Source organism: Chiloscyllium punctatum, chromosome X (genome assembly GCF_047496795.1).
Source record: "Chiloscyllium punctatum isolate Juve2018m chromosome X, sChiPun1.3, whole genome shotgun sequence".
NCBI classification, from domain to species: domain Eukaryota; kingdom Metazoa; phylum Chordata; class Chondrichthyes; order Orectolobiformes; family Hemiscylliidae; genus Chiloscyllium; species Chiloscyllium punctatum.
In genome coordinates, this window is record NC_092791.1 from 23242939 (window position 1) to 23255932 (window position 12994).

Genomic DNA, 12994 nt, shown 5'->3' on the forward strand with positions numbered 1-12994 from the left:
AAAATAGGCAACTGGATCTTCTCCTTATCTCGAGCAATAAATTAATGTTTTTTTTTAAATAAAGGGAAAAGTGATGAATTGATTCAAGACTGAGTCAGTAAGTTGTAAGAAGTAGAAAGAAGGTTTAATTCCAATTTATATCACATGCATTACCCACAATCTACAATTTCCATTAAATTACCACACTTTAATATAGGGACATAACAAAATATACTTTCTGTTTAAACACATTTCAATCCACTCACTGCAGAAAATCTTGAACTAAACAGAAAGCATACAGTGCACAACTGAATCAGGCCCAGAGATTAGGCACAGATTAGGAATATCAGTCACATCTTCACAACACTACAAATTATTACACACTTTAGGTCACGTGCAAAGTGGCTCATGTTCATTCCTGTGTTCTGATCCATTTGAAATTTTGTAAAAGATCATTTTTGGTACAAAGGTTGAGTTTTCCTCTTAATTCACTACTTTTTTTTAAAACTAATGCACATTCCCTGTTTGACTCTCTGTCTCTCATCACTTTGTTATCGCACTGTAGCGCTTCCTAGTGACAAGAATCAGGTACTACAATTGAGTTGAATGGTTGAAAGCCATGGGCTGAAATACCAAAGAATATTTTCTGCTTTTCTGGATCCAGTTTACCTCCATATATACACAAAGATGTAGCAATAAAATTGTGGTTTATTAAGAAGTTTATTATGTACAATAAGTGAAGATAAAATAGAATAAACTAAACTACTTACTTATAAACATACATTTTAAGATTTTGAATCACAATAAAAATAATCTTATTAATCCCAACAGCATCCCACTATTGTATGCAAAAACCAGACAGAATGGCCTCCTCTATTCCACACAGGGTTTGATTCAGCTGTGAACTGAGCTAGACGTTTTCAGTTTCACATAACCCCTCCAAGGCTTTAACCAAACACTTCAAGTTTAAAAGTTCCAGACTAAACTCCTTCCACTGAGATAACCTACTTTTAACAATTCTAAACTATCTTCACTCTTTCTCAGGAGCAACTGCTTTACACATTCAGTTTCCGCTCAGAGCCCTGCAGAACTGTTCCAAACTGAAACATAAAGCTGCTTTCCAAGTATTAGGTGTTTCCCCTATGCCCAAAACAGAATTCTGCTTCTGAAAGCTTAATGCACTACATTGTAAACTCTCTCAACATAATCAAATCCCAATAAGCCTCCAAAAAGCACATTCTCAGATTGACTTTTAAAAGACATCACTATGGCTGCAAGAATACTGACAAGTTAATCATTAAACCCCTTCAGACACAGAAAACCCATATGCCATGAACTCAAAATTCAAAAATCCAAAACCTCCAAATAAATGATATTAAAATGCAGCAAACTTTGTTTTAACCTGCACCTTATGAACAAGCACTCTCAATAAACCAGCACACGTAATATATACCTCAAATACCAGATGTTTGCTTTGTTATTGCAATCCCCGCAATGTCCAAGTAGTCAGCTGAGGGTGACAAGTGAGAAGGCTCTCTTCTGATAAGTTTTATTCAAAATTTGCATTACTATTTTAAGTGATTAATGCTGTAAATAAAGTGATCTATATACGCCCTGCATTACATTTCTATTATTATGTTTTTACATTGTTCATGTGGACTCCTTGATCAACCAGAATATTTCACCAAACGGCATACTCCTAGTCCCATAGGTGCCGGTTAATAAAAAGTTTGCCATATGTATAAATCATACACGGTACATCACAATCACATTATCACAAGATCTTAAAAGCAAATTACTTTTTAGACTAGTATGTCGGCCCAGCAAATCACTTTTGCAGATTAGAAGGCAACTTAGCAACAGGCCTGAAGCCGAAAAGGGTTTGGAAAAAAATACACGCAAATGCACTTAAATTGGAAGCCATCATCTCAGAAACCAGCTCAAGTAGCATGAGCAGAAAGGGGAGACAGTGTAGAAAAAAATGAAACATGGGATAAAGTAAAGATGAGATAAAATTAAAAGTTTATTTCCAGGTTTCAAATGACTTAAATGATAGAACTTAAGTAGATCGGAGACAGTATACGCTTCCCATGAGGGAAGGTTTTTGACAAAAGGTCATTAACTTTCTTTTCCCCTTCAGATGCTGCCAGTACTACTGGAGTATTTCCAGGATATTGTATTTTTCCTTTCCATTCTCAAGATCCACAGCATTTTGCTTGTGTTTTGAGATTAATTAGGTCCTGATTACATTCAGAAGATGAAGCATGGGACGAGACAAGTAAATAAGCTGATACAAGGTTCCAAATTTCTGAGAATACAGACATCCATTATGTAGGATACAAGGATAAAAGCTATTTCAATCCCATATTTGTGAAATGTGTCCTCACTACCTCTACTTTACCTGCAAGACTGCATTTATTAACAGCAAGTCATCTGTTGGTTTCCATCGTCCAAGATCTTTTGTGACTTGAAGTGGCTGCTTGCTTTTCTTCAACCTCTTGGCAATGCTACTGGGAGCTGATGGCACTGTAGTAGATTTTGATATCTGCTAGAAGAATCATAGAGCAATATTAAAACATTAACCAAATGGCCTGGATAGGATATTTCTACAACCAGTGCTTTACCAACCCATTGGGGAACAAACAATTTAGTTACCAGCTTAAAGTTTTCTTCTACACATGGATTTTGTGATAAAATTCAGAGAATACATCATATTTCAGTGAATAAGGAAAAGATACACAAGAAGTTAAAAACGAAACTCAAATCAATACAAGTTGCAATAAAACATAGAAAAATGCTGGAAATATTGAGCAGGTCAGCCAACATCCAAAAGAGTGAAAATAAATCACAATTCAAACTGGCAGATCAGAGGCTGGGAAATGAGGCATGTAACTCACCTCCCGACTCGCCAATGCCTGTCCACCATCTACAAGGAACAAATTTTCAGTGCCAGCCTCCTTTGATTCATCAGTTAGAGCGTGATCCTTGATACAATCAGCAAGTACCGGGAATTGCAGCATGGAGCTACAAATCAGAGGCTTCAAAAAATAGATTGGAAAATGACACAAGGCAGTATCACCACTGAAGGATTCAAGACAATGCCAAACTTTGGGAATAAGGTCAGGCAGCTTATGACTGTTCCCAGTCCAATTGCATCTTTGCCTTGCATCACACCCCAATTCCACTGCTAGACAGCACATGCAGCAGTGCACTATTCAGCATTTACTCAATGCATCACACTATTTGGAGCTGAACAGGTCTCAATGAAAATAACTCTCGGTAAGCAAAGTTTCCAACGTTGCAGAGGTGTGGAATTGGGACTGACCAGGTTGCTTGAACAAGAGGTCCCGGGCTGAACAGCCTCCTCTGATGTCATAGGGACTCTGCTTAACCAAACAGTGAGGTGTATGTGGGAAATGAACCACTCAGTAAATTTAGAAAACATGAACCCATTAACTAACTGCCTAAAGAGCACAGACAGAAAAAAGGAAAACACTGCTGATGGTGGAAACCCAACTAAGAACCAATTAAGCTGGAAATGGAAGCACATAGCAGTTCATCAGCTTCTGACAAAGAAAAGGGACAGGTCAATAAAAAGGATCTGGCCAACCATTAATCTACCCTTTGTTTTCTCAAATGCTGATGGATCTACTGTGTATTTCCAGCATTTTGTTGAGTTTTGTTTTCTTGTATAGTTATATACTTTTCTCTTCTCATTGGATGATGGTTCACTGCCAGAGTATCGCCCAGGTTCCATCCCTGTTGGACCCTTTGCCCGAGTGGAAGATTTAGCGAGGCTGCTCTCAACTAGCTCATCATCAAACTTCTTGCGTTTTATGGATCTGGAAAACGGAACAATGTAAGAATGGTCAGTCAGTGGTGCAAAAGAAAATGACAGAACAACATGGCTAAGTAAGAATAGGAAGCGCACCCTGTCTCTTCCAGATGCAGAGATTAAAATCTGAACTATTGCTAAAGAAAGAAATTGCTCCCAACTTAAACTTTAGGCCTGGAGATCTCAATAACACATTGTGATCTTGACCAATCACTTGAACTCAGATTTGAGTTTAAATCCAGTCCAAATTGATGGAGTGAAGGTTCTCTTTGTTAAGATGGAAACATCAAAATATTTGAGGGGAAGGAGGATGACAAAGCACATGGTGCCAATGCTGGAGTGCAACATGTTTGTGTTTGAGGTCGTCTCATCCCAACCCCAAGAGGGTGAATCTACAGCACAAAACTGCTCACACTGCAGTCATTACAAACTGTACTAAACAAACTGTCAAGAACAGTGGAACTGGGAACGGAACATTCACGTTGTTCATTCACCAGCCTTCCTCACCATTCTATGTCCAAACACAGGAATGCCAAAACAATAATGTGCTTCAATGCGTGGCACAGACATCTCTGTCTTGGCAGGGAAGATGACTTTTCGTCAAATAAACTCCTCACAATGTTGAAACTTTACCGTGCTACACCACCACCATTGCCTCTTGGGCCTCTAAAGATAAACCTCCACTACACACAAATAGCCACTAACCCACACAGCTTTAGACCCAAGGCACTAATTAGCACTTGAGAAACGCATTCACTTCACATTTCTGTCATTTGACTTTTGCTGGATACATGGACAGCAAGTTCAAACAGGATCAGGCTTTGCTGTGATGCCCTTTATGGGTCAAGGAATCCAACAGTCACATCCACAAAGAACATTTGCTTAAGCAAAGTACCAAAGGGGTGCTAACACCATGTTCAGCAGACAGGAGATTAGCAAAATAAATTAGGAGTAATTTGAAAACACACACACACATGTTCTAGTACAAAAACTAGCCACAAAGCATCTAATATGGCTACTCATCAGTGGCACTCCTCATCCTGTTAAACAATATGAATCCTAAAATCCAGGTCTTAAATGCATGACAACTGTATTCCCTCAACAATTTGCACATGGCCCATTAATACGATCACCATTACAATTTATCTGTTTACTTAAGATGAACTTTAAAGAATCACGAACTTTATGAAAGCATCATTTAAATTGGAGTTAAATAAAGTAGTGTGGCACAGTCCACCAGAAGGCTTGAACTGTGTGTTGGCAGTTGCCACTGTCAGAGAATCGACTAGCACCAGCGAAAGAAACAACTGGAGAGAAAGAGAGAGGACTCCTTCCTTTCCCACCTAACAAGCAGTTTTGGAAAGCTTGTGGACAACAATCAGAGGAACATGGAAGGACGTCACTCAACAAGGGGAGATCCAAACAGTAGAAAATCAGTCAAAAAGTAATTCTGAAATCATTTCATCAACTCAGTTTACTCAGCCAAATGTGTATGAAAATACAGGTGATGGAAAGAAGGAACACCAAAAGCAACATGATTTCAAAATGGAGGGGTGGTCAGAGCTTCTGAGAGTTTGAAACACTTGACAAATTCTCAAGTTAAATCACCCAGTGTAGTTACTGGTTACAGCATGCAGGCTCTGTTCAGCTCAATGTAGCCAGCCCTGTATCAAAGGGGTCTATCCATGCAGAATCACTTGAATATCACAGATCCTTATTTGATAGTCCAGTTATACTGTGAAAAAGGTCTTAAATAACAAATGCTCTGTTTTTGTCAGCAATACTGTGGTGTATACTAGCTCACCTATACACCTCTCTAGATGCAGAACATCTTCTTCCAAGCTGTCTTCAATTCCCTGTCTTTGGGAGGTAAGGTGGAACCAATAAAGATAAATGGCCACCACTACCACCATGAGCCACTGTCAAACATCTGACTGCCATTTGGAAACGAATGAGCATTTACAATCTTGCTTTGTTTTTGCCAGTGCCAGCACTCAGAGCTCCACCCCACACCATAAATAAAATCAGAATACCGAGTGGGACAGGTGATGAATATTGCAGAGAACCATTTCAAGAAGTGGCACTGTCATATAAATGACATGTAAATAAAAGGCTGTAGGCGAGCTGAAGAGACAGCATTTCCACCCCTGCATTACCTGGATGAGCTTCTGCGTTTGGGAAGTAGGCTGAAAGCTTGAGTTGCGGTGCGTTTCTGTGCCGAGGGGGACTGGGCCCCATCAGATCTCCCCACAGACCCTGTCGACATAAGCCTTGTCCCAATAGTACCCAATGTACACTGCTGATCAGCTTCATAAAGAAAAAGAGCATTGCTTATTATTTCATGTAAAAACAGATGAGTTTTACCATCCATGTGATCTAACATATAAGCAGCAAGATTGAATTACTCACTTTAATGCTGTGACTCTACCTGACTTGTAATATCACCCTAAAGTACACACTGTCTACACTGATTGATAACTAGCAAGCCTATTAACTGAAGTAATTTTAGCCTTTCCTTCACAAGAAATGCATTTTCTCACATCTTTCTTGCATTATCTCCTGAGTGCTCAGGTATAAATCAATAGATATTACATACCCACTGTCGATTCGCCCCCAAGTGGCCTTTATTTGGGACAGCAAGGGGGCGACATACAACTTGATGACGGGATGCATGGGACCCAAAAAATTACAATCAACCTCAATTACATTTTTACCATCTTCCAGCAGCAGGGATCACAAACACAAATCCTGACAGTATTTCCTTTCGCTAGCCAAGAAGTACCTCTTCCAGCACCTCTACTGAGACCCAAGCCAAAAAGCTACTGCAGCACACAGCACAGACTGAATCTGGGAGTGACTGATTGGTTACATTTTTTGAGAAAGGAGGTCAGAATGGATTTTTTAAAAACTTTATTCACGGGACATGGGGTATTTAAGCGTCCATTTCCAATTACCTTCAAGAAGAATAATGGTGAGCCACCTTCTTGAAATGCTGCAGTCTAGGAGGCATAGGAACACCTACAGTGCTGTTATAGAGTTCCAGAATTTTACCCAATAACGGTGAGGGAAAGGCAATACAGTCCGAAGTCAGATACATGGCTTAGAAGGGAACTCGGTGGTGTTTTGATATATCTGCTTTGTCCTTCTAGGAAGTAGAGATGATGGTTTGGAAGATACTTTTGAAAGAGCCTTATAAGTTGCCACAGTGCACCTTGTAGATGATAAAAATGGCTGCCTCGGTGCATTTAGTGGAGGGAGTGAACGTGGATTTTGGTGGATGATTATGTGAAACAAGCAGGCTGCTGTGAACTAAGTTAACAATCATACAACACCAGGTTATAGTCCTTCATCAGGTGATTGCGGAGGGCTCGATCGTATTTATAGCAAAAATTTGCAGTGTGATATAACTGAAATTATACATTGAAAAATTGATTGTCTGTTAAGCCTTTCATCTGTTAGAATACAGTGATAGTTTCACTTCTTTCATGTGTAAATCACAAAACCCTTTTTTTAAAAGTTGCATTCTCGGGTTAGCTGTTAACAATGGTGATAGCTAGACAATATGTTGAAGGTGTTAGCCCCCTGTGTTCTCTGTCACATGGGTTCATGTCACATTACAGGTGATCACCATTGCACTACACACACACACACACTCTCAGATACACACAGACGCGCACACAGACACCCACACACACCCTTATAGACACACACACTCCCACACATGCACCCCTCACAGACTTAAGACACTCTGCACTCACTACACACACACCCACACTCTCACACTCACAACCCCCACCCTAGACAGACACACGCAGACAGACAAAGACCCACATGCACACACATATTTTGTGGGGTGAATTTGTACTTGCAGAGTTACATTGCACTTTGCTCAAAAACTGCATGAATTTATGTAAAACTCTTATCTCACTTTTTAGATTAGAATCAATCTAAACATCAGGTCATAGACAGAACACAGGGGGCTAACACCTTCAACATATGTCTAGCTATCACCATTGTTAACAGCTAACCCGAGAATGCAACTTTAAAAAAAGGGTTTTGTGATTTACACATGAAAGAAGTGAAACTATCACTGTATTCTAACAGATGAAAGGCTTAACAGACAATCAATTTTTCAATGTATAATTTCAGTTACATCACACTGCAAATTTTTGCTATAAATTCTGTGTTACGATCAAGCCCTCCACAATCACCTGATGAAGGAGCGTCGCTCCGAAAGCTAGTGTGCTTCCAATTAAACCTGTTGGACTATAACCTGGTGTTGCGTGATTTTTAACTTTGTACACCCCAGTCCAACACCGGCATTTCCAAATCATGTTGTGAACTGAATGGCATCATACTCTTGAGTGCTGTTGGAGCTGCACTTATCCAGACAAACTGGAAGTATCTCATCATACTCCTGACTTGTGCCTTAGGAACATTGTGAAGTAGGAGTGGGCTATTCAACTGTTCGAGCCTGTTGTCATTCAATGAGATTATGGTTGATCTGTGGCTGAACTCCATACCTGCCTTTAGCTCATATCCCTTAATACCTTTGTTTAACAAAACAAATCTCAAGATTTAAAATTAACAACTAATCTAGCATCAACTGCTGTTGGTGGAAGAGAGTTCCAAACCTCTACCACCCTCTGTGTGTAGAAGTGCTTGCTAACATCTCTCCTGAATGGTCTGGCCCTAATTCTCAGACTATGTCCCTTAGTTCTAGAATCCCCAACCAGAGGAAATAGTTTATCTTAATCTACCCTGTCTTTTCCTGTTAATATCTTGAAGACTTCAATCAGATCACCCCTTAACCTTCTAAATTCTAGAGAGTGTAGATGATCAACAGACCTTGGGGAGTCAGAAGATCAGTTATTCCTCTCTCAATTCCGAGCCTCCAACCTGCATTTGCACCCATAGTATTGATATGCTTGGGCCAGTTCAGTTTCTGAACGATGGTAATTCCCAGGATGTTAAAGTGGAAGATCCAGGAATGGCACTGGTTAGATATTTTCTTATTGGATATGGTCATTGCCCAGCACTTCCATGGTGCAAATATTACTTGCCACTTATAAGCTAAGCCTGGATCTGTTCCAGGTCTGGCTGTGCATGGACACAAGCTGCTTCAGTATCAGGTATTCTGCAAATGGTGCTGAACATTTTGCAAACATCCCTGTTTCTGACCTTATAATGGAGGGAATTTGTAACTCTTCAGATATCAAAGCGGTTCGTGTCCAAATGTCACAAGACCCAGATAAAATTCAGGCTTAGTCTAAAATGTGTGCTGTCTACAAGATGCACTGCAACAGCTCAGCAAGCCTCCTTTGACAGCACCTTCCAAACCCACGACCTCTACCATCTAAAAAGGAGAAGGGTAGCAGATACATGAAAACACCACCACCTGCAAGTTCCCTTCCAAGCCGCTCACCATCCTGCCTTGGAACTATAATGTCATTTCTTCACTGTCACTGTCCCGAACTTCCTTCCTAATAGCACTGTGAGACTGCAGCGGTTCAAGGAGGCAGCCCAAGTGCCTTATCCAGGGCAATTCGAGATGGGCAATAAATGCAAGCCTAGCCTTTGATGCCCACATCCCATTAATGAATAAAAAAGCTTTTGAGATTCATGCAACTAAAATACAGGAGAGGGGGAGAAATCACAATCTTCCACAATGCACACAGAAACTTATTTGTTATTCTTCAACAGCACACAACTGTGAAAACTCACAGTTCAGATTGTCACTTGATTACCTCATTTGTTAAATTCCTCTTTCACGAATCCACTATTATTACACCTACACATGCAAACACTGCGGTTCTGAAGATGCACATCTCTAAGCTTTAGAAAGGGCACAGAAGAGATTTACTGAAATTATAACAGAACAGAGGGACCTTAACTGTTTGGAAAGACTGCAAAAGGTGGGGTCGCTCTCCTTACAGCAGACTTGATCAAGGTGTTCAAAACAAACTTTGTTTGAATAAATACGTAATAAAAGCATTGGTAACCAGAGGACATAAATATAAGATGATTGACAAAAGAACCAGAAGCAACGTGCGCAAACTTTATTTAAAATAAGCACCAAGCTCCAGAGAATACAATACCTTTATCTAAATTTCTTCCTTCCAGAGAGCTATTCTGACCAAGCAAGGCAGAATTGCTCATTATCCGTGGCAACGTGATACTAGCAAATTCACTGTACGAGGCTTTCCATGCAAAGGTATCTCATTGATCAAAAGTTTGTAGATCTGGAAAACAAATTTAAAACTGGTATCAATTCTCCAGCAGTTAAGCTTGCTTCCCTTCGATTTTGAGTTCAGTCAGGCTCAACTTCTGAGCTCTACAAATACCTGACTAAAATAACCTCAATTTTACACAATAATTTATACTTCTGGCTTGTATTTTATGTTTCAGCTATACTACAGGTGGTTGGGCAGCTGATTGGCAATGCAGAGTGATGCCAATAATATGGATTCAAGTCTCACACCAGCTAATGTCACCACGAAGGACTCTCCTTCTCAACCTCTCCCCTCACATAAGGCATGGTGACCCTCAGGTTAAACCGTCACTAGTTGTCTTTCTCTAAGAAGAGAACAGCTCTATGATCTTCCGAGACTGTGGTGATTTTACGTTTACTAGAGGTACCAGTCACAAACAGCTGAAGATATATCGTTAACTGTTGTTCTGCCCTGTGCAAAATTTAGTGAGGAGGAGCTGAGTACATGTATTTTGACCATCCTACAGAGCACTTTTAAATGGGACAGCAAGGCCAAAGGCCCTATTTTCAACAATACTGAAAAAATATATATAGAGTCATAGAGATGTACAAAATGGAAACAGACCCTTCGGTCCAACCCGTCCATGCCGACCTGATATCCCAACCAAATCTAGTCCCACCTGCCAGCACCCGGCCCATATCCCTCCAAACCCTTCCTATTCATATACCCATCCAAATGCCTCTTAAATGTTGTAATTGTAGCAGCCTCCACCACTTCCTCTGGCAGCTCATTCCATACACATACCACCCTCTAAACAAATTTATTAAAAATAATTTAGAACTGGCCAGGAACAGATTAGGTCATTCAAGTTATAAAGTTGCAGATCACAGAAGTTAACAGGAAGAGATTTTATTGATGGTGTTAATTACACTGGTTCGTTAAAAGGCACAATTCTCCAGAATTGTTTAGGTTTTGCAAGGGAGCAAAATTATATTGCAGTATAAACTATAAACAACGTGCAGCTCTTTTTTGAAGTCTCGCACTCAAGACCTATGTGCACAAGACTCTGACCTTTGACTCCAGAACTGTACTGCACCTTTCTAATCTAAGTGAAAATAGTTAACTTTTGAAGTCTTAACCTTGACCTGTTCACTGTCACACAAGTATGCTTCCTCCAGCTTCACTGGGTCAGTTCTGCAACAGTAACCTTTTTCCTCCCCCCTCAATCAGACATGGAATCACTAGCCCTTCGCCTTTTCTCACAGAAGGAGCAATTTGCTCGAGGTAGCTGAGCGCAATCGTTCTTTCACAAATGGGAAAGGCTCAAAATTCCCAAGAAAATAAAATCCAGAGGAAATTTATTTTGCTCACACAAGTTTGGTTGACAGGGTTACCCATTTTTATTTAAATCTGCCACTGAGTCAATGCAAATGGCTATGGCTAAGGCTAAATTTGTTGAAAACTAACAAGAACGATGCATTGTATAAAACATAAACGCTGTTGGGTCAAATTGTCTATTTATAAATGTTTTCAATTCTATGTGAAAAGGTTGATTTTAGTAGCACTAAGTTACCAACACAAATTTACAGCAGTTCTTCAGAGGGGTTTTATCAGATTTGATCCCCCTTTTGCTTGGATTATGTATTGCTTCAATTAGTGCTGCTGGGTCATGTGAAAATGTTATCTTGCAAGAATGAGACATTCATTTGCAAATTTCACACACAATGGTATGGGTAACTAAACTGTGAATAAAAGCAACTTTAAAACATAACAAACCTTTCATTCTATTGCTGTTTATTCTGCTCATTAACAGCAAGAAATTACTCAGTTCTTTATATCTCTCCCCTCACCACCACCGCCCCCCCCATCAAAAAAAAACAAAGGTGCCATAGCTGGCCTTGGCTCCCCTAGCACCAGAAGTACTCTCTGACTTGCCTCTAAGGAGGCTCAGGGTTCACAATAAGACTTTAGTACCTGGGTTTAAGATTATCATTCAGTTTTGATGTTTAGCTGAAGAAAACTGCAGCTCACCCAATTCATACAAGCAACTTGACAACACGAAGGGGTCAAAAGGGGTAAAGAAGAGGTACACCTGGAAGCATGTAGTCTCCATATGGACCCCACTAAGATAAAGACCAAAGATAAATCCTTTCTGGAACTGGGAGGGAACAGCATCAAGACTAGAAGGGAATGTCAGATGCTTTGGCTTCAATCAGATGGTTATGGACAAAACCTGACAGACCACCAAACTGGACAACAAAAAGATGTTGGAGGAAGATGGTTTAGTCAACTGTTTCAATAACCAAAGATTTGGAGAAAAACAACAAAAGATAATTGCTCCATGACAGTTATCATGACAGATTTGTGACTTTTATAAGGGCTGGATTGCGGTGTACAGAAAGTGTGGGAAGACTCTGATCTGTTAATTTAAGAATCTGGCTAAAGGTAAAATATTAGGCAACATAATTGATGAAACATAATTACATAAAAAAAGGACCACAGTTCAAGAACAAAGAGCAGAGAACATAGGAAGTAGAATAGGTTATTCAGCTCTTCAATGAGATGACAACTGATCTCCTACTTCAACATCCCTTGATGTTTGTAAATATGTCGAAATCTATCAATCCAAGTCTTTAGCATACTCAATAACTGAGTCCCCACAGCTCTCTGGGTTTGAGAATTCACAATTCTGAGTGAAGAAATTCCTCTTCATCTCAGTTCCTCATTCAGAGAAAATTTTCTTTCTTGTATCGATGGTGTCAAACCCTGAAAAAATATTGACATTTCAATGTGATCACCTCCCACTCTTCTGAAGACCAGAGAAGATAGGCCCAGCCCATTTAATTCATCATAACAGGACAACTCCTACATCTCAAGAATTAGTATGGCAATACTTCACTGTACTCCCTCCATGGCAAGTATATCTTTCCTGAGTCAAGATTAAAACTGCACACAAAACTTCATGTGT

The 12994-nt window shown here is 39.8% G+C and overlaps 1 protein-coding gene across 6 annotated transcripts in view; it reads right to left on the reverse strand.

Moving 5' to 3' along the window:
* mcrs1 (microspherule protein 1) overlaps positions 1-12994 on the reverse strand; it is a 39606-nt gene that overhangs the window by 25710 nt on the left and 902 nt on the right. For 3 of the 6 annotated variants that reach the window (XM_072567130.1, XM_072567127.1, XM_072567128.1), the window contains exons 2-6: positions 9913-10056; positions 5971-6121; positions 3683-3821; positions 2877-3017; positions 2381-2527 (exon numbers count right to left, since the gene is read on the reverse strand). In XM_072567130.1, coding sequence (XP_072423231.1) covers positions 2381-2527; positions 2877-3017; positions 3683-3821; positions 5971-6121; positions 9913-9973 — 639 coding nt within the window. In that variant the 5' untranslated portion in view covers positions 9974-10056. The remainder of the gene's footprint in view (positions 1-2380; positions 2528-2876; positions 3018-3682; positions 3822-5970; positions 6122-9912; positions 10057-12994) is intronic. The other 3 variants (XM_072567131.1, XM_072567133.1, XM_072567132.1) reach the window with 3 other exon arrangements.